This window comes from Clinocottus analis, unplaced genomic scaffold, assembly GCF_023055335.1.
Source record: "Clinocottus analis isolate CAN_PGR_092001 unplaced genomic scaffold, fCliAna1.0.p SCAF_20, whole genome shotgun sequence".
Lineage (NCBI taxonomy): Eukaryota > Metazoa > Chordata > Actinopteri > Perciformes > Cottidae > Clinocottus > Clinocottus analis.
Window position 1 is genome coordinate 689,635 of NW_027175932.1, and position 21,291 is coordinate 710,925.

Genomic DNA, 21,291 nt, shown 5'->3' on the forward strand with positions numbered 1-21,291 from the left:
GTCGGTGAGGGAGGCAGAATGCTGACGGCCGACGGAGAGGAGTCCTTATCAGAGTGTGTGAGGGCGAGAGAGTGACAGCAGACATTATCATCTAATCAATAAAATAAAGTAGAAATCAGACGATATGTCAACGTTTTAGTGGAAGTCCATGAGCCGCAGTTAAAAGTTGTATTTTTGTTAACCCGTGCCTGTTATACGTCTACATAACATTGTATTTGTGTTGAATCCAAACAGTATTTAGTACATTAAGTATTTATTTCCCTCTAAAACTCTCACAATGCAGTATTCAGTATTCTCTCATAGATACTACACGCGAGTACTGATCAGCTGAGTTTGTGTACTCTTAGTCGTGTTGACTCGGTCGCTTCGACCTCACGAGACAAACAACGTCAACGATGACGCAACACGGGGTGGACAAAATAATGGGAACGCTGCCTGAGACAACGTTGAGGTACTTTAACAAGTACATCCAAGAATATATAATACTCACACTTCAGAAATACCTTAACTACATTTTATTTACTATACTCACTTTTTCTGAAAGAACAATTCACTGCAACAGAAGTTTTGTTCTTGGTACTTTGTTTTATTAGTACATTTACTTTTCCCCAAGTATTTCTACAGAAATTGAGTATTTTTATTGTGGTAATTGTACTTTGTAGTATCTGAATACTTCCTCCAGTACTAGGGAGCTGAATGAAACTGGAGGTGAAACATGAAATCAGATTAAATGAAAACGAGCTGCAGAACTTTGATGTAACATTTTTATGTTTATTAAACATTAAAGTCGTGACACTAAGAGCTTCACATTTAGATTTCATTCCACATCAAAGTCCTTTAAAGACTTAAATCCTCACGGCGTGAACGCTGCAAACAGCCAATCAGGACGCGGCAGGAAGTGAAGCCAGAAGAAAACAAACGAGAGTCGGTTCTTTTATTGTCGGTAAACAAGACGGCGTTCTGAGCGTTTCACAGAGAAAGAGAACAAACGTTTCTTTAGGTTTTAACTACACAGACGATAAATAACAAGTCATCTTCGTCCTCCTCTTCCTCTAACAGGGGTGGTGGTCGGGAACCCTCTTCCTACAGAAACAAACAACAACAGTGAGTAAACAAACAAGCCGGAGGTTGTAGAACAGAACCAGAACCGGCAGGAGAAGTGACCTGGGAGCAGCTTTGATGATGTTGTCGACTCTCAGGATCATCTCTGCGGCCTCGGAGGCGCTGAGCAGCACCTGCCGCTTCACCTGGAAGGACTCTGTGATGCCCAGCTCCGCCATGTTGCCCACCGCGCCTTCAGACATGTCTGCAGGGGAGCAAACCCACACGCACGCGTCAACGTTGGTCCAGAACAAAGAAAACCAGCAGATCGTCTTCGTGAGGCGTTCAGGTGACGACGGTTCGGTCCGTTCACTCACTCAGGCCAAAGCTGGTCTTGTTCTCCTGGTGTGCAGCTCTCAGTTGAGCCACCAGGTCGGCGCTGTCGTAGCCGGCGTTGTCGGCGATGATGGTCGGCAGCTGGAGGAGAGGAAGAGAAATGAAACCAAGACTTTCTTTAAGACCCGCGAGAACTAACTAAGAAGAAAGAGAGGAAGGAAATCTCTGCGGTAGAGGTCACGTGATCAGTGAAACAGGAAGTAGACGTACCATCCTCAGAGCCTTGGCGAACGACTCCATGGCGACCGCCTCCTTTCCGGGCGTCCGATTGGCCAGATCGGTCACCACCTTGGCCATCAGCATCTCGGAGCAGCCTGCCGGAGACGAGGCGTTCAGGGTCACAGGTTACGCATGAACGCCTCGTAGGGCGGCACGCATCACCCCCCCCCCCCCCCCCGTGTGTGTGTGTGTGTACCTCCTCCGTAGACGGTGCGCGGCTCCTTCACAGTCTGAGCGAGCACACACAGCGCGTCGTGCAGCGAGCGCTCCGCCTCGTCCAGAATCTGCTGAGTCGCTCCTCGCAGGACGACGGTGCACGCCTCACCTGAGGGGAGGAGCCAGAGGTCACGCCCAGAGGTCACAATACCAGGTAATGATGTTCTGTATTATTTCTGTTAGCGGTGCTGCCAACGTTACTGGCTCTCCTCCCGTTGGTCTAAACACTGATTGGTTGTTTCCAAAGTCACATGATCAGAAACTAGAGAAACATCCGTGACGTCCGGTTAGAACTGATCAGGATCAATAACGGAGTGTGTGTGTGTGTGTATGTGTGTGTGTGTCCGTACCCATTTCAACCCCAGAGAAGTGGAGGAGTGTGTCCTCTCCGATCATCACCTCCTCGATCAGCTTGCAGTGACCGAGCTTCACCATCTCCGGGTGGTCGAAGGTGGAGCTGATCTCTCCTCCTGGTGACGTTCAAGAGACCGCGTCAGCTTAAACTCTGTGAGTGTGTCTCTGTGAGTGTGCCTCTGTGAGTGTGTGTGTGTGTGTCTCTGTGTGTGTGCATGTACGTACCAGTGACCAGAGCGAGGCGCTCGACTCCGGCGAAGTCGGCGTGCTCGATGGCCATGACGCCGGCCTGAGCGAACAGCTGCTCCGGGTAGTTGTAGATCAGCTGTCTGTGAAGGAGATGCGATGATGTCATCGACTACGACGACACACACGCGCTATTGTGTAGTGTGGCCGTCAGCTGTGTGTGCGTGTGTGTTTTTGTGTGTACCTGTTGATGAAGCAGTTGATTCCGTGCTTCAGGATCCGGTCGACCTTCTCCTTCATCTTCTCTTTCTCCGCCATTTCGATCTCTGCGACCTTCGCCGTCGAGTCGACTCGAACCCGAGAGCCAAAGATCTGAGACACACACACACACACACACACACACACACACACAGACACACACAATAAGAACCGAACATGCAATAAAACCACAGGTCTTTGAACAACTCAATTGGAAAAAGACAAATTGAAGCTTTTTAATTGTGACAATTTGTGGCCTAATGCATTATATGCGTCTCTGTGTGTGTCTGTGAGAGTGTGTGTGTGTCTGTGTGTGTCTCTTTGTGTGTGTACCTTGATCTTGTCGGTGTCCATTCCGGTGTTGGCGATGAGGATCTTCACGTTCTCGAGCCTCTTCGGCTGGTTCACTCCGATCTTCTTGTCGAGCAGGAAACCTGCAGACGAAGCAGAGGGCGCGTTAACCCGACGCCACGGCAGCCAATCAGAGCCCTCCTGAACGCCACAGCAGCCAATCAGAGCCCTCCTGAACGCCACGGCAGCCAATCAGAGCCCCTCCCCCGCTCACCTTCGTCCAGGTAGGAGTCGGTGAGGCTGCCGCCCAGCTTCTTGATGATGTGGATGGCCTCCAGGTTGCCGGAGCCCTTCAGCCTCATGACGGCGTCCACGGCCAGCTGGGAGAAGTGAGCCTTGTGGTGCGTCAGCAGCTTGGAGGACAGCGTGGTGCGGGCGATGTTCAGAAGGTCCTCCTGGAACCGGGCCGGGTCGTTGCTGCGAGGAGATCCATTAATTATCACGCAGGGTTCACACCGTCTGACCAACTAGAGTCTCTAAATGTCTGCGTGTTCGGTGAGATCAGTAACTGGAGATCAATAACCCGATCGGCCCCGCCCACCTGTGATCCACGGCCGCCTCCCTCAGGGCGTCCCGGGCCGTCTGCGTGGCTTTCCTCCAGCCGGCGATGATGGTCTGCGGGTGGATCTTCTTGGCGATCAGCAGCTCGGCTTCCTGTCGCGGGTCAAAGGAGAAGCGGCGAGTCGGTAAGTCACGTGACCCCCTAAGTCACGTGACCCCCTAAGTCACGTGACCCCCTAAGTCACGAGACCCCCTAAGTCACGAGACCCCCTAAGTCACGTGACCCCCTAAGTCACGTGACCTCCTAAACTTTAAAAACAAAACCATGTAGAAGGTATTTTACCCGCAGCAGCTCGGCGGCGAGCACCGTGACGGAGGTCGTCCCGTCTCCCACCTCGTCGTCCTGGACCTTCGACATGTCTGCAAACAGGACGAGAAAATAATTCATCATTATATTCTACGTCTTAGAAGGTGAAGCTTTGCCACAACTTTTACGCATTTAAAAATTATGATCAACATTTTCACAAACAAAATGTGTCTTCGTTTTTGTAAAACGTGAAAAATGTGGAGGAATCATACGAAACATGAATATTTTAAATGTATGTTAAATGTTCCTAATGGAAAGTGTTAATGGTCCGCAGCACGTTGCACCAGTAGAACCAGTAGAACCAGCAGACGTTCTGCAGCTTCACTCACCAACTAGAACCTTGGCGGCCGGGTTGTCGACCCCGATGGCCTTCAGGATGGTCGCCCCGTCGTTGGTCACCGTCACCAAGCCGGCTTTCCCTCCACCGAGCAAGATCTTGTCCTGGAGGCAGAATAAATACATATATTAATTATGAATATGTAAGTGTCAAGCTGCCCATTAACGATTCTGGACTTTTCTATTACTTTGATCTCATTATGTTTATTGTTGTGCACCAAAAAAACGGACCGAAATCACTATTTTCTTTTGGTCTGGTTCATTGATGCTGTAATGCAACATGGAAACAATAATCATATCCAGAGATGGACCCACCATTCCCTTTGGGCCCAGGGTGCTCTTCACCAGATCCCCGATGGCGATCGCGCCGATGAACGACGACTGAGGAGAGAAAACATCGACGCTTCATCTTCAGGTTGAGAAATTATGAACCAGACGAGTCGAGAGCAAAATTATAAATAAAACTCACCATTCGTGCGGTCTCGGCCTTTTCTTCATCCGCTCCTTGACGGAAGATGTTCATCGGTGCCATTGATAAGGACGCCTGCAACCGACCGATCAATAACGTTACACACACACACACACACACACACAATGACACACTACAACACAGCGTTCATCTCCAGAGGAGCGACGCTGAAATAAATCATTAATAATCTGCTGCCTTAAAGCCTTCACCCTAAAACCTTTACACTTACGTGACATTCACATTATTATACGTATAGTATATTATTATACTTTACGTCACATTAAACTAAATATTTTAGTGTTTTGTAATGTTAAAAAACAACATGAATCGAGAATTTGGGGAAGTGTGGCGGAAAGTTTTCACTATTTCGGGCAAATTATAGACAGAAAAATAACTGGCAGATTAATAAATAAATTATGTTTAGTAGCTTTAGCTTTTCCATCAGGCTACTAGTCTTATGAATAATTTCTGTCATATGCATTAAATGTTCACATCTTTTGTATTTTAAAAGGTTTAAAGTAGTTTTGAAGAGTTGTTCCTGTGTGCGGGTCAGAGGATGTCGTTTGTGCACAGATTGTTAGCCCTCAGAGTCAAATTTGTTAATTATAATTTTGGGTGAAAATAAATTGATTGGGGAACAAGCTTTAGGCGATGACGTCACTATGTATTCCGAGCGGCCCTGAACGCAGCACCTCCCGCCCCCCTGTCGGTCCATCTCAGAAGCCGCTAGAAGCTTCCAGCCACAAAGACCGACGAGCTAACCGGAAGCTAACGGGCTCATCCGAGGAGAACATTGACACAGAATCCTCAAGAACAGAACCCTCCAGCAGAACCTTAAAGGTTCTACTGTCTGAGACGGACCCGGCTGTCTCTCCACATGATATAAACCCGCTCTGATGCAGTTTTGCTCGGCCGTTAGCGGCGGACCGCGTCCACGTGCTCGCTCCCCGGCGCGAGGCAACAGGAAGCTAACCGGGCTCTTAGCACGCGACACAGAGTGTTTAGCAAACTTATGAACGTCCTCTGCGGGAGTTCCACCGCTCGCACAGCAGAAGAACTGTCCTATGAGCCGCTTCTGTCGGATTAAAAGAGAGTAAATTGATGTAAAAGCTCACCATGATGTCTGTGACTCGGGGATGAAGCCGTGCGCGCACACAAGAAGAGCTGGGGCGGGGCGGGGGCGTGGTTACGTAGTGACGTAATTACGTAGAAACGTAATGCTGCGTTCAACACGCCTGCTGCCGCCGTCTGCGCAGATGGTCTTCAGGTCCATATATGAAGGAAATAAATTCAAAAACAAAGATTGGGAAAAAATATTTAGAAAAAATCCCAACCAAAAAATAAAAATATTCCTAACTTTCTAAACATGTTAGATACGTAAAATGTTGTAAAACAAATATTTAAAAAAAAATCTATATTTTGATTGTGAATTAAAAATAATGTATTATTCATTTATAAAAAATGTAAACAAATAAAATCTGATTTTTATTACAAATGTAATTAATTGAGTCGTGCAGTGCACAATGTTTTGTTTAAATTGTGTTTTGTACCAAACAAAATAGGATGCGATCAAAAGCTCCAGAAAGTTGAGATTTAGTTGTCTTTATACTTTTTGTTTTGTATTTTGAGGTTTATTGAAATAAAATGTAAAATCTGTTCAGCATTATGTTTTTTCTCATCAATAGAAATCAAGCAAATACAAATACCAACCATTCACGGTGCTCCTGTTGCAGCAAACACCAGATGGCGTCACAGGTCCACTTTAACAAAACAAGACTGTAAAGAAAGCAGTTCACAGAGAATCCTGCAGAGGGCGCTGTGCTCTGCGTTTGTTTATTTGGACTCAAAAATCTTGAGAGAACGTTTAATAAATACATAAAGTTTGGATCCCGATGTCTAAATATTGAACAGAATGAAAAATAATGAACAGGGAGGAATGTATTTATTATTCAGGTAAAAGAACAACATCAGCAAAACACGTAAATAACATTCATCTCTTATACGTCAGGCCACGCCTCCGGCTTCTGTGATTGGCCGGCTGGACGGGGAGGCAGTAGATGTGCATGGGGAACTTCCTGAAGTAGCTGCTGACCCAGGGTCTGCGGAGGAAACAGCTGCCGTCAGGAGACAGAACGTAGTGCTCAGGCGGAGGGATACGAGTCGGGCGGCCGCTTACTTGGCGACGCGCTGGCCGAGGGTCAGGTAGCACAGGTGCGTCCTCAGCAGGTTGTTGTTCTGGCGACGCAGGAAGCCGGCTTCACGCTGCCGCTCCACGTCCGGACGCACCGCCTCCCGAAGCCCGGCCTCGATGCGGCCCAACTGGAACACGGTGGACATTAATGCATGTTAATTAACACTGAGAGGAGTCTTCGCTCTGACCTCTAGTTGGCGCTGTTTCCGCTCCCCCATGTGAGCAGTGTGACGTTAACGTACCTCCTCCAGCAGAGCGCTGTCCTCCTCCAGCTCGTCCACAGCCTGCGACGCCGGGGCAGACAGACCATCCACTTCCTGTCTGTCCGACTCGTCCACACCTGTCTCACCTCCACCTGTCTCACCTCCACCTGTCTCACCTCCACCTCCACCTGCCACGCCCGCCTGCTGCTGGGCGATCGGAGGCAGGAAACAGGTACTGAGAGAAAGAGAGAGAGAGGGAGGGAGAGGGATGTGTTCAAGTTGTAATCCTGTCAAGAGACACACACACACACACACACACACACACACACACACACACACACACACACACATACACACACACATATGCACACATAGGTGGGGTGCTTCTACTTCACAAAGGATGACGTCACCAATCAGTCTAGTTGTTATGATCAATAAAGTTGTGATCTTTAAATTGGCTTCTGAAAGTCAAAGACGACCACACGTTTAGTCCTTAAAGGGACGGTTTGGAGCAATTAAAGGGATCAATTATCTGTAAAAAAGTACTTCATGTACATCTGAGGTGTAGTGCAGTAGAAGTGTAAAGTAGCACACCATGGAAATACTAAACCAAAGTACAAGTACCTCAGTGTCCTCTTCGCTTAAAGGTAGTATTACTGTTACCTTTGCTCTCTGCTGTCGGACTCCTCCTGAATCTGAGAGAGATGACGAGCTCCAAGCCTGCACTGCAACACACACACACACACACACACACACACACACACACACACACACATACACGGAGGATAGAGTATCAGTTAATTACATGCTTCAGAAGAGGACGGATGGAAGCCTGGAAGGGACAGTTTCTGTGGTGATAAGAGACATCTGTCGATCAGACTCCGAGCTGACAGACGACACCTCTACACACACACACACACACACACACACACACACACACACACACACACACACACACACACACGCACGCACACTGCTGGGTAGAGATTAGTTACCTGTATCAGCTCGGAAACGTTACACCTGTGTTTTTTGGTTTGGATTAACAGCTGACCTCAGAGAGCCATAAAGGTCAAATGTCCCCATAGCGATGCAAAGTCCCCATCCACGGTCCCCACATGGGACAGGATTTCAGAAAGTATGTGTTTGGCCTGTGTGACCCCTTAATTAAAGAAGAAAGTTTTCTCTGGATGAACTGCAAATCTATTTTTATATGTAAGTATAATAAATAAAGTGTGCTATTGTTTTACATTAAAGCTACAACTATCCTGTTTAGCTGAAACTCATTGTTTCTTAATTTAACTTTAACAATTTAAGAAATTCACAAACTTCTACAACTAAAAAGTAACTAAAACACGAGTTGACTATTTTACAAAATGCCAAACATGAATGGAAAAAATACTTTTTAATAAACTTTCAATGTCATCAAACGGTGAATGAAAGCATTTTGTGTTTAATTATTTTGTATCAATCTGCAGATTTAATAATTAATATCAATGCAAAGATATAAAAAAAAAACAGCCTGGCTTTCTTTCAACAATGAAAGAGAGAAAATTCCTGATTCATGAAATTTGATTTCAGTACATAATAATTATTAATTAATATGCATATATATATATATGCATATTATGACGTATATATATATATATATATATATATATATATATATATATACACATTTTCATCCATATGAACAGGTTTCTTCAGGGTGAATACTCACGGTGTTCTGGGCGTCCATGTCTCAGAGTCGGTGTGTTTCCTTTCTGCAGCGGAGACGTTCGTCTCTGACACCTAATTAGTCTTTTTCTGCTGCTGCACCTCCTCCACCTGAATTAGTCATCAGTGTGTGTGTGTGTGTGTGTGTGTGTGTGTGTGTGTGTGTGTGTGTGTGTGTGTGTGTGTGTGTGTGTGTGTGTCTGAAAGAAAAAAACTGTTTCCTAAAACGCACTAAAAGTCTCCATAAGGTTTTTAGTCATGAAAGATGCAATGATATATATATATACATATATACTTTACCTCACTGTTTATTAGTTTTCATTTCACATAACGAAGAGCGTTCAGGATTCAGTAATGTTCATAGAAAAGATTAATTATTTAATTAAATACCAGTTTCCCACTTTGTGGATGTACATTTTTACTTTTAATAAGTAACGATAACATTTTGCAAAAGTAAAGTCAGATTTTCTTCAATTCCTCCATTTTGTAAATATCTTTATCAGCGTTTTGTTGTTTAAAACAAAATAACAGTTGAAAACATTCTGATGCACATGAATGTAAATGTTCCAGCAGAGATCAGTACTTTACAGTAAATACACTTCATCAATAACTGACACACAAAACAGAAACTAATTCACTCTCTGCACTTCTCAAGCTGACGTGCATCTCCTCACAGTTTGCATGTCGACTGAATACGAAACTCATCGTTCCATTTTTCTGTCTACGCGTCTAAATAAAGTTAAATTCAAAAAGAAAGACACAGATTTAAGATAAACCAGAAAAATACAATCCATTCAGGTTTGGAGACGTTGTTCTAGGAGAAAATAAAGCCAGCGTTATCGTTTAAGGTCGGACACGAAATGGATGTTAATGAAGTGAATATATAAATATAAATATACATAAACGTATAGCTGTTGTATATCTAAACACTTTCTAACAAGAAGAAAAGAGAATAAAAGAGTAAATAAAGGACATAAAAAGGAGATATTGTGTTTATCTGATCTGAAAACTAATTGTGATTTCACAGAACTATCAGCTGTGACGAGCCGTAAAGTTTAATACGCAGCTTCAAAAACATAAAAGCAGATTTTCTTTACGTGAGAACAGAGAATATTTAATATAATTGCGCTTACTATAATAATATCTTGTTGTTATTTGTCTTCAAGCGTCTGTGCAGCGTCGATAGAAGTGGAAGTGGTAGTCGGTGAACAGCGCCCCCGCGTAGTGGTGGTCAGTACTGCAGTCAGCTTGACCCTGAGAGCAGAGACAGGAGCACTTCACACGTATGTTAAGGAAATGTTTATTGTTTATTGTTATGCACCTCCCACCAGGCCAAATTCCTTCTATGTGATAACTTTCACGGCAATAAATGGTTCTGGTTCTGATAATTAAATAATAATAATTAAAGTGGTCTTGTGCTTCGTGAAAGGAGGACAGGAAATATAAATAAAAAGCTCAGTTTCTTACGGCCACTGTGGAGCGAAAGTGATACGAGCTGTGATAAAGCCGAGCGACATGAAGAGGCCATTCGTGTTCCCCCTGCAGAACACACACAGACAAAAACACACAAACCGGCTCCATGTTTACTCATTTCAATCAAATAAACATGTGACATTTATTTTAAGTCACATTTGGATTTAAAACACCATTTAATTTCCATAAAATCCTGAATGAATGTTATAAAACAGCTCAAGAATACTTCCATGATGAATGAACCTGTTTATTATGGTTTATTTGGATGTTTTGGTGCACATAACTTCCTGTGGGATTAAGTCAGAGGAGCTGTGATTAGCTCTGTTGTCCACTCGTCCATTATTCATCAGTGTTTATCCCATGTTGCATTATTCACTGGGATGTAATTGAGTTAGTGGACCGGAGCCTCAGTGACCCCAAAACCAACATGTGCTCACGGAAGTAGATCCAACACACACACACACACACACACACACACACACACACACACACACACACACACACACACACACACACACACACACTTAGTTTTCCATCACAAGCGCTGATGTTACAGGTAGAACACGTTCCTTTAATTGTTCATAAAACACATAAAAGTATGGATTAAAACCTTGTTTTTAGACCATTTATAGATAGTGATTAAAATTGCCTTTTTCTTAAGCTTCAACGCTCCACATATCCAGATAAACTTAGTTATTATTGTTTTAAATCAGGGCGTTACACTTTAACTCAGAGTTACAGAGAGAATGTTTCAGCGTGAATGTGCTGCTTCATCAGTGGGATCAGAAACAAGGTAAAACAGGTAATAAACTGACAAAATATTACACATGAAAGAAGCTGTGAAAGCTCAGAATGTAATCAATGAATCAACCAATCACGATCAATGATCTTCACCTGAGTGTTCGATGGGTATCGACTCCCAGCGACCATGTTCATGTCCAGCAGAGCGGAGCAGGAGGCCGACTCATCCAGGCTGCACAGATGCACCACCAGCAGCTCTGTGGAGCTGCACAGAAACACACACATATGTACAGTATATATATATATATATATATATATATATATATATATATATATATATATATATATATATATGGATAATCTGATGCACAACAGGTTATGTATTTGCATTTTTTGAAGTTTCTCAGAACAAAAAGGGAGTCGACGGATGCAAACATTAGCAAAGCTATGATTAATTAAACAATGAACAGTTATCATATTATATTAATGTCTAAATTCCTGTTTGTTTAGACCCAACATTGTTTGTATTTGTACTTACTTCATGAGCAAGGTGACCCTCATGTTGACCGGGACGAACGGGCTGATGGGAACTCTGTAGGTGAATCTACCTGGTCTGAAGGAGCCACAGGGGACACGAACCAGCTCAAGAGTTACACAAGTTATTAACCAACTAACCAACACCACAACCAACCCACTCACTCACTAAACAACCAATCAACACACTAACTAACCAACCAACCCACTAACTAACTAACCAACACCACAACCAACCCACTCACTCAGTCACTCACTAACCAACTGGAAGGCAGTAGTTTTGGAGTATTTCTTACCCACATTGGTCCCTCATGCAGTATTTACTGTCGATCAGCTGCTGGTTCTCTTTGATCCTGAAGGAACTGATGGAGGTGTTCGTCCCTGAGGAAGATCATCATTTGAGAAACATCACATTGTGTGTAAATGTGTTATTAGATGGAGAAAGAGAACACTCACAGTCTCGGGCGTTTTTCAGCTCGTTATTAAATATTTCCTTTCCTCTTTCTGCAGAAACAAAAACAAACCAACGATGGTCGCGTCAAGGTAACAGATTATCAATCTATTAATATCTAAATGTGTGTATTTACAGTGTTCCTGCATACGTTTATATGTATGTTGACTCATTTAATCGTCCTAATTCTAACACTACAAGCTGTTACCCTTCAGGTCAGACAGGTCCGGTCCAGGTGACTGGGTGGTGGTGGTGACGTTGGAGGCGGTGCTGCCCCCTGCAGGCGGCTCGCAGCAGTACACCCGCTCACAGTACAGCAGGTCGCAGAAGTCCACGTCCGGGGGCCAGGGGCCCGGCGGGCCGGTGGGGGGGGCTGGTGGTGGGAAGTGGGAGCTCGCTGTTTAAACATTCTCCTGATCTACGTTTATAAACTAGCATTGCGGCCTAACGAGGTGAGGATGTTGGATCATGTGAATTAAATACAAATACTCTGACGTCCGCATGTGAAACCACAAACAGAAGTTATCTCTGTATTATCTGCCATTACTTTGGACTCTGGGTGGCCAGATCATGCGTGTGGACAGCATCCTGAACGATCATTATTGTTCATTAAAGTGACTGTAAACAGCTCGCAGGTTACCTGTGCTGCTCCAGGTGGTGCTCTGCACAGGACCCACACTGCTGCTGGCAGACAAAAACAACCACACACAGAACACAACCATTACGTGTAAGTAAGTATGTTTTATTGTTATTGGTACTTATGGCAACCCCATAAATATCACAGGTAGATTTTGAGGCAGCGACTCCACACGCTTAAAGATATTTTAAATAAGCAGAATGTAACAATGGCTTGAAGTTGTGTCACCATGTGGTTTGTTTAGTTTGTTTAGTTTTAGCTTGTTTACCTGTTGTCTTCATTGTCTTTCTCCCTCAAATTGAATAAGTACAGCGCGGTTATAGAGATGACACTGCAAACAAACACACACAGCATCATTTAGCTAAATTATTATTCATCTTTCTCAATGTTACATATTATTTCTATGAAGCACAAACAGGAAGTGGCAGCAGGCCTCACCAGAAAGCCATGGTGGCCACCAGGGTGAAGATGCTGGCCTGCAGGACTTTGTGCCGCAGACAGCGGCTGTACTTCTGACTGCAGGCGGCTTCCTGAGCGCTGACAGTCTTACCGGCGTCGGGACTCGGCGGCATCGACACACTGCTGTGCTTCCTGGCTTTCCTGTTGGAGAAAACACAAGAATTACAGCTCTTAGTGTCGTTGTAACGCAACATTGTAACTCAACACTGTAGCATAACACTGTAGCGTAACACTGTAGCGTAACACTGTAGCATAACACTGTAGCATAACACTGTAGCGTAACACTGTAGCATAACACTGTAACTCAACACTGTAGCGTAACACTGTAGCGTAACACTGTAGCGTAACACTGTAGCGTAACACTGTAGCGTAACACTGTAGCGTAACACTGTAGCATAACACTGCAGCGTAACACTGTAGCATAACACTGTAACTCAACACTGTAGCATAACACTGTAGCATAACACTGTAGCATAACACTGTAACTCAACACTGTAGCGTAACACTGTAGCGTAACACTGTAGCGTAACACTGTAGCGTAACACTGTAGCATAACACTGTAGCATAACACTGTAGCATAACACTGTAGCGTAACACTGTAGCGTAACACTGTAGCGTAACACTGTAGCGTAACATTATCATAACATAGTATCGTAACATAACTCTGTAACACATGTGGCACCAAGGAGAAACAAACGAAGACCTTTGAGATTATAAGTTTTAAATCATTCTGCGTTGCAAAAAGTAACAAACTAACCACTATGATGAAATAACTAAATAGTAATATTATTACTTCATTATTATCATAATCTGAGCTCCATGAATCTCCGTCTGTGACCTTGACCAGAGTTCAACCTCGTGTCCTTAAACCTGCCTCGTGGGATTATGACTCAGTTATTCATTGCCTATATTTCCCACAATGCCTTTCAACCAGAAAAGATGTAAAAACACAGGAAACGGTTTGTGACGCTTCTCAACTTAATCGCTTCTTTTTCGCAGCAGTGAGTTCTGGGAAGTTTTTTACAGCCGCAGCGCTTCATTCATTCATTCATTCATTCATTCACATAAACGTTCAGAGGCTCGTCGACCTTGAACTGTGAAGCGCTGATAACACAGTGATGCTGCTGTTATGTAACACACACACACACACACACACACACACACACACACACTTTATCCGCACCTTTTCATGGTGTTGTACATAACAACCTAAAATTCACACACACAGATTTTCTTTACAGTTGGATGAATGAATGAATGAATAGGTGGATGAATGGGAGAATGACTGGATGGACAAACAAATGATTGGATGAATGAATGGGTGAATGGATGGATGAACGGCTGGCTGAATGAATGAATAGATGAATGTCTGGATAAAGGAATGGATGGATGGATGGATGAACGAATGGGTGAATGGCTGGATGGATGAATGAATGGATGAATGTCTGTATGGATGAATGAATGGGAGAATGACTGGATGGACAAACAAATGACTGGATGAATAAATGGATGAATGAATGGGTGAATGAATGGATGGATGAATGAATGGTTCAATGGCTGGGTGGACAAATAAATGATCGGATGAATGAATGGGTGAATGGATAAATGGTTGAATGGATCGATGGATGGATGGATGAATGGATGAATGGATGGATGGATGGATGGATGGATGGATGAATGGATGAATGAATGGATGGATGGATGAATGAATGAATGGATGGATGGATGGATGGATGGATGGATGAATGGATGGATGAATGAATGGATGGATGAAGGTACCCGGTGGAGCGCAGGCTGCCCGTCAGGCTCTTCAGCTTGGCCAGCCGGCGGTTCCAGACCTCCAGCTCGTTGATTCGAGTCTCCAGGTTGTCGGTGAGCTTCGACAGCTGCTGCACCGCTCCCACGTTCTCCATGAAGATCTGCTCCTGGAGGAGGAAGAGGAGAAGGTGGAGGAGGAGGAGGAGGAGAAGGAGGAAGAAGAGGAGGAGAGTTTGTTGCAAAGGCTTTTCATCTGACAGAAAAAAACAAGAAGTTTGCAAAACTATTTAAATAATTTCTGACCTTTAATATATCAAACAATGAATTTATGAGAATAAATGACGGACAGATGAAACAACACGAGGATCACAACGAAGTGAGGAAGAAGTCGAGGAAGAAGAGGAGATTACTTTGTCCACCATGAGGAAGTGAGGAATCTTCTCTCCGTCAGAACAGGAAACGTCTCCAACCTCCGTCACCGCCGACGGCAGCAGCTCCTTCACCTCCTGAGCGATGATCCCTGGAGACCAACCAGAGAGCCTCAAACTCACCTGACGCAGGGAATCAACCACCCGAGTCCCGCCTCCCACCTCCCGCCTTTTGTATCTCGCCTCCTATTTCCTGCCTCCTGCCTCCCTACAGTTTCAACGTTGGGATGAAGTGTCACCGCCTCACCTGTCTGGTGGGTGTGGTCTATCCCCATGGTGGAAGCAAACTCTGGTTTATAATCAAACTCTACGATCCTCATCTGAGTGATCCTCTTCAGCTGCTGCTCGGAGTCCACCTGGAGAAGGAAACACTCGTTAAAACGTCTCCAGAGGAGCGCGGCGCTCGCCTCGCGGCCGCCGCCTCACAGCCACCGCCTCGTGGCCGCCGCCTCACCTCCTGGATGTTCTCCTTGGCGCGGCGGTCGGACGGCTGCATGACGGCGCCCATCACCTTGGCGTTGCCGCAGACGACCAGCGCCTCGTCGGGGGAGTCGGTGTTGATGCCCACGCGGCCCTGACAGACCACGGCGTCCTGCGGCGCCCCGCGCTGCCACAGGGCGTCGCTGTCCATCTCGAACTGACCCGGGTTGGAGGCCTGCGAGGGCAGAAGGAGTCACTTTGTGCTTCCTCTGCTCACCGAGTCACACCGATCCTGGTTCTGTCTGGACCTCCTGCAGCCTGCCTCCTGCCTTTGTCTCCTGCATCCTGCCTCTTTGCTTTTGCCTTTTGTCTCCTGCCTTTGGCCTCCTGCCTTTTGTCTTCTGCCTCTTGTCTTCTGCCTCCTGCCTTTTGTCTCCTGCCTCCCGCCTCCTGCCTCCTGCCTCTTTGCTTTTGCCTTTTGCCTCCTGCCTCCCGGCTCCTGCCTTTTGTCTCCTGCCTCTTTGCTTTTGCCTTTTGTCTTATGCCTCCTGCCACCCGCCTCCTGCCTCCTGCCTCCTGCCTCCTGCCTTTGTCTCCTGCCTCCTGCCTTTGGGTTATAAAATCTATTAAATGTGTTCGTGGTTAATCGTTCTTCGGCGTTTACCCTGACGATGACTCTCTCCGACACCAGAGCCGTGAGGAGGAAGGTCTCGGCTCCCACCGCGGCGTACAGACCGACCACCATCTGGAAGTATCTACGAACAGCACAGGCGATTAAACACAGTTCACTCCCTCACTCCCTCACTCGTTCACTCGGGCACAGACACACCTCTGGTCAGGGTTGGGTTTGCCTTTCTTCCTCATGTTGTTGGACGTCGTCTCGCTGAAGTGCAGCCGGCCGAGCGTCACCTTGGTGATCTTGCCGCCGGGCAAACTGACCCTAGAGGAACATCGGTCATCGTACGTAAAATATATGAATGCTGACTTGTTAAATGTTTCGCACAGCATCAAGTGTGTAATAAGGACGCAGGTGAGTCCCTGACCAAGCTCAGGTATGTGAAAAAGAGTTGTGTATTCATGTAGTAAGACCGACAGCACTGAACCAGGACTGTCTCCCTGAAGTGAACCTTCATGAAACACGGGTACCTTCGAGCCCCCTGGCGCATGTCGGGATGCTTCAATACCTGACGGGGTGGAAGGGCTTCTTGCTGCGGTCGGGCTGAGATTGCTCGATCGTCACCTGGTGGCTCGGAGATTCCAGCTGTGAGGAGCGAGATGATGTACAGGAAACACTGAACCTCAGCTGGTTCAGGTTTCCCACAACATTCAGCATCTTTCCGGTTTCTCGGAGCGAACTGCTTGACGTACCTTGACCCCGAACACTTTGATCAGGAAGTGGTCGACCTGCCGCGGCCCGTCGGCCATCCGGACGTACGTCGGCTCCGTGGCGACGCCGATGTGAACCGTGACCTGGAAGTGGTTCTTCTTCTGGCAGACGAAGGCCTCGTCGGCCGCGGAGTAGTTGAAGCCTTTGTCTGTGTCGACGTGGTAGGCGGGAGGAGACCTGGAGACGCAGGAGGAGAAATTGACGCTGCAGGTGGTTATCGTGAGGGAAAAAAACACATTCAGCGGGTTCTGGACTCACATTGTTTGGTAGCTGCCATCGTAGGAAGCGACCCAATGCTCCGGCTTGTAGTGTTCCCATGTGAGGAGCTGGTAGGATCCCAAACCGCTGACGCTGTTCCCTCCACTGCCACCTTGAGTCCCGTCACCGTCGCTGCAGGCGGCGTCCAGTCCTGCCGAAGGTTCCTCAGATTCAGATCGCCTCCTTTTTTTACTCTCTGGGGAGCTGAAACAGGAAAAGACAGAAATCAGACCAGACAACCGATCAATGCAGAGGCTGACAGAACAAAGTTAGAGAGGGTTTAGAACAGAGAACATTCAGGCGAGGACGCTTTGGGGCCCAATGACCCCAATGGACCCATTGGGGACCCATTGGGGTCATTGAGGTCATTGGGGCCCCAATGGACCCCAACGGACCCATTGGAGTCAATGGACCCATTGGGGTCATTGGGGTTGTTGGGGCCCAATGACCCAAAGGGACCCATTGGGGTCATTAGGAATCCACAACCCTGCTACTACTTTGCTTACCAGGTGTGCACCAGTGAGGTGGAGCCTAGCAGGTAGGCTGAAGGGGGCGTGGACAGGTTTGGGACCAGACCCGGAGGCGTGGGCGGGGTGTACACCTGCGGGCAGCCCTCTGGACGCAGGTAGCGTGTGTGTTCAGGTGAGTGGTGTGTGTGTTCAGGTGAGTGGTGTGTGTGTTCAGGGGAGTGGTGTGTGTGTTCAGGTGAGTGGTGTGTGTGCGGCGGCAGCGGAGTGTGCGAGGTGCCGGACTTGATGCGAGCGTTTGTGAGCCCCAGAGTTCGGAGCTGATCGTGGGTCAGCAGCTCGTGGTGGGCGGAGCCTCGGTCCTTAAAGCGGCAGGATGTGGAGGGGGCGGGCCTCTGCTGGTTGGACCAATAGGACGCCTCGTAGTGGAAGTCTACCGACCAGAGAAATATCTTTTAAAAGTGATTTTATTTTGCAGATATCGATTTTTTTCCCAAGACTTTGCTGAACAAATACATCGCAAATCTACTGAATTTCAGTAGATTTGTTCGTAGAGTTTAACAAAAGCTTATTGAATGAAACCTCCTGTGGCGGAAGCTGTGATACCTGGTATCTGCGCAGGTGAACAGGCCTCCGAGCTCGAGTCAGGCGGAGACTCAGGGAGCATGCTGGGAAAACAAACACACAGAAACACCGTTAACACACTCGTCCTCTCTTTCAGACTTTGCAGGAGCTTTTCCTGAGGAGCAAACTGGTGTAAAAGACGTGTTTCCAGACCGCGTGACGGAGTTTCATGAGAATCTTACAAGCTGTTGGCGTCCATGTCGTTGCTGAGGTAACGCTCCAGGATGCTCGTATCCACGGCAACGGAGCTGTCCAACACGCCACGCACATCCTGACCTGCACACACACACACACACACACACACACACACAGTAATAAATTGATTTTTTTGCACTTTTGATTTTGTATATATTTTTTTACCATAAAAGTGTCTAAAAATCTAAGTTTTACAGTTTAACTTTTTCTCAAAATAATTCTCCTCACAAACAACTATAATGTTCTCAAGGACCTGAAGCTGTGAAACACCCTGAAGGAACTCTCTGAAATACTTTGAACTTCAATGGAACCACTTTCAGGAAGTTGAACGGACTCAGGACCGAGGGTTTCTGCATTATTTACCCGACCACATTTCTTGTTTTTTCAGTAAATTATATCAAAAATATTTGCTCTCAAAAAAACAAAAACATGTCAATTCAAAAATACACTCAAAAAAATACATCCTCAAAAAAAAAGTTCTCCCAAAAAAAAAAAGTGCTTCGAAAAAAAAAATTTGCCACCCCCCCAAAAAAGTTCTCAAAACTAAAAATTGCTCTAAAAAAATTGCTTTAAAAAAAAAATTTGCTGTCAAAAAATATTGCTCGAAAAAAAAAAATTCTCAAAAAAAAGTTCTAAAAACTAAAATTTGCTCAAAAAAAAGAAAGAAATTGCTCTCTAAAAAAACCCTGAGCTCTCAATCCAAAAAGTTCCAAGTGTAGTTGTGGCGTAGTGGGCGGGGCCTGCGCTGCTGGATGAGTTTCTATTGGTGGGCTCAGGCGTAGTGGGCGGGGCCTGTGCTGCTGGATGAGTTTCTATTGGTGGGCTCAGGCGTAGTGGGCGGGGCCTGTGCTGCTGGATGAGTTTCTATTGGTGGGCTCAGGCGTAGTGGGCGGGGCCTGTGCTGCTGGATGAGTTTCTATTGGTGGGCTCAGGCGTAGTGGGCGGGGCCTGCGCTGCTGGATGAGTTTCTATTGGTGGGCTCACTGCGCTCTCGGCTCACACACTAACAGGTCACGTGAGGACACTGAGGTGAGACGACGTCATATTGCTCTGTTGTCAACAATATATTTTTTTGAGAGCAAAGATGTTTGATATAATTTAATAATAATTAATAACAAACAAGAAATTTGCTCGGGTAAAAAACACAAATCTACCTCCATAAAGGACCGCCTCCGCCCTTCAGGAGCAGGAGAATCTCATTACTGAAACCACCAAAGGGACCACTTGAACCTCTTCAAGGATGAGAGAGACTTCTTTCCACTCGTGGACGACCTCTTCAAGGACTAACAGAACCCTTTGAAGGAGCCCACTGAGGTCCACAATAACCACCTGGACCTGAAGGACAACATGAGCACCCTCAAGGACCCTGGAACCACTTCAAGAACCTGCAGCCTCCCGCTCGGGTCCTTCAACAACCTCTTGAGCCTCCTGAAGGACTCCTGGAAGCTGCAGCGAGCCTCTAAACACAACATCCCGTAAGAAGCCGTGGAGGCTCTTCTAAACGTCCTTCACGTGACCGGTCTGAACTAGACGAGGCGCCATGGAGAGGCTGCTCACCGCTGAAGAACTGCTGCAGCGCCTCCTTCTCTCCCAGCACCTGCAGAGGCAGCCGGCCTGCAGGCTCCATGCTGCCCAGCAGGAGGCGCTGGAGGAGCGATCAGGAGGCCCCCTGCTGCAGCTGAGGGCAGACCATGCCTTCAATTATATTCACACTCAAACACAGAAAACATTTCAATTCAGTAGATACTAAATGAATGAATGAATACCGTAAAATGTGATTTCTACAGCGCAGCCTTTTACTCACAGCGCTAGCTCGCGAGCTAACAGCGAGCTAACAGCGAGTGCTAGCTTGCGAGCGATCTTGCGTGGACCTGTTTTCCATCTTGAAAGTATCGTCTTATAACTCTTATTTTCCAATAAAGACTTTTTGATTATTTACATTTGATGGCCTTGACGTGACGTTTAAAACCTGTTTTATCTTCTGGGCACATTGAGTAAAAAAACACAGTAAATTGCTAAAAATCGGTACTTTTTTATAATAAAGAGAGAAACAATTGTGAGAGATTTTCTGTGATATGCAACATTAAAATCTGCTTTGGGGTTTCTGTCACTTTATTAACTCCTTTATTAATAGGTTGTAATCTGCATCTTGTTAAACACACAAATAAACTAGCAGAGTTTCTTGTGTTTCGTTACGGTTGCAAAGAAATCAACAAAAACAAGGTTTATTTAAGAGACTGAAGAGAAACAAACATTACAAACATTCACTGTCTTCTGCCTGTTTGTTATGTAATTATTATTATTATTATTAATATTATTATTATTATTATTATTATTATTATTAGTAGTAGTAGTAGTATCACAGGAGGTTCAACTCCCAACATTCTAACCAAAACTCACACACTCATCAAATACAGTCTAAAAGTTAAAAATCCAAAATGTCCGCATGAGGCAGAAGACCAATCTGTTCAAACACACCTGTCCGGCTCTCCAAGATGGCCGTCGCTCAGTCGACCCGTCGGTTTACACGCCGGCGGCTCGTCCTCAGGTACAATCCATCTGGTGTGAGGGTCGTTGTTCTAGCGCGCGAGTCCCTTCAGGTACGTCCCGTCTTCTTCTGTGGTTTCAAGCCGTGAAGTCGCCGTTCAGAGGTTGTTG

General features: G+C 45.9%; 2 protein-coding genes across 2 annotated transcripts; both read right to left on the reverse strand.

Annotated features, from left to right (window-relative positions):
- Positions 1-750: 750 nt before the first annotated feature.
- On the reverse strand, positions 751-5,879 carry cct2 (chaperonin containing TCP1, subunit 2 (beta)). Its single transcript, XM_068586435.1, has 16 exons — positions 5,810-5,879; positions 4,695-4,769; positions 4,541-4,606; positions 4,219-4,330; positions 3,866-3,942; positions 3,563-3,675; positions 3,236-3,438; positions 3,004-3,104; positions 2,657-2,784; positions 2,452-2,555; positions 2,223-2,342; positions 1,853-1,981; positions 1,648-1,751; positions 1,419-1,518; positions 1,165-1,306; positions 751-1,083 (listed from the first exon to the last, which is right to left on the reverse strand). The coding sequence occupies exons 1-16, from the start codon at positions 5,810-5,812 to the stop codon at positions 1,053-1,055; spliced, it is 1,608 nt and encodes a 535-aa protein (XP_068442536.1). The 5' UTR covers positions 5,813-5,879; the 3' UTR covers positions 751-1,052.
- A 4,083-nt stretch (positions 5,880-9,962) lies between these two features.
- On the reverse strand, positions 9,963-20,260 carry LOC137791749 (myelin regulatory factor-like protein). The gene is made up of 24 exons (XM_068586894.1): positions 20,191-20,260; positions 18,621-18,714; positions 18,421-18,482; positions 18,130-18,247; positions 17,854-18,015; positions 17,348-17,551; positions 17,071-17,266; positions 16,887-16,963; positions 16,532-16,642; positions 16,367-16,457; positions 15,737-15,937; positions 15,530-15,638; positions 15,265-15,374; positions 14,876-15,021; positions 13,076-13,237; positions 12,906-12,968; positions 12,641-12,681; positions 12,209-12,373; positions 12,006-12,053; positions 11,846-11,930; positions 11,554-11,628; positions 11,169-11,280; positions 10,269-10,340; positions 9,963-10,055 (listed from the first exon to the last, which is right to left on the reverse strand). Exons 1-24 carry the CDS (start codon positions 20,258-20,260, stop codon positions 9,963-9,965), a joined length of 2,667 nt encoding a protein of 888 aa, XP_068442995.1.
- Positions 20,261-21,291: the final 1,031 nt, after the last annotated feature.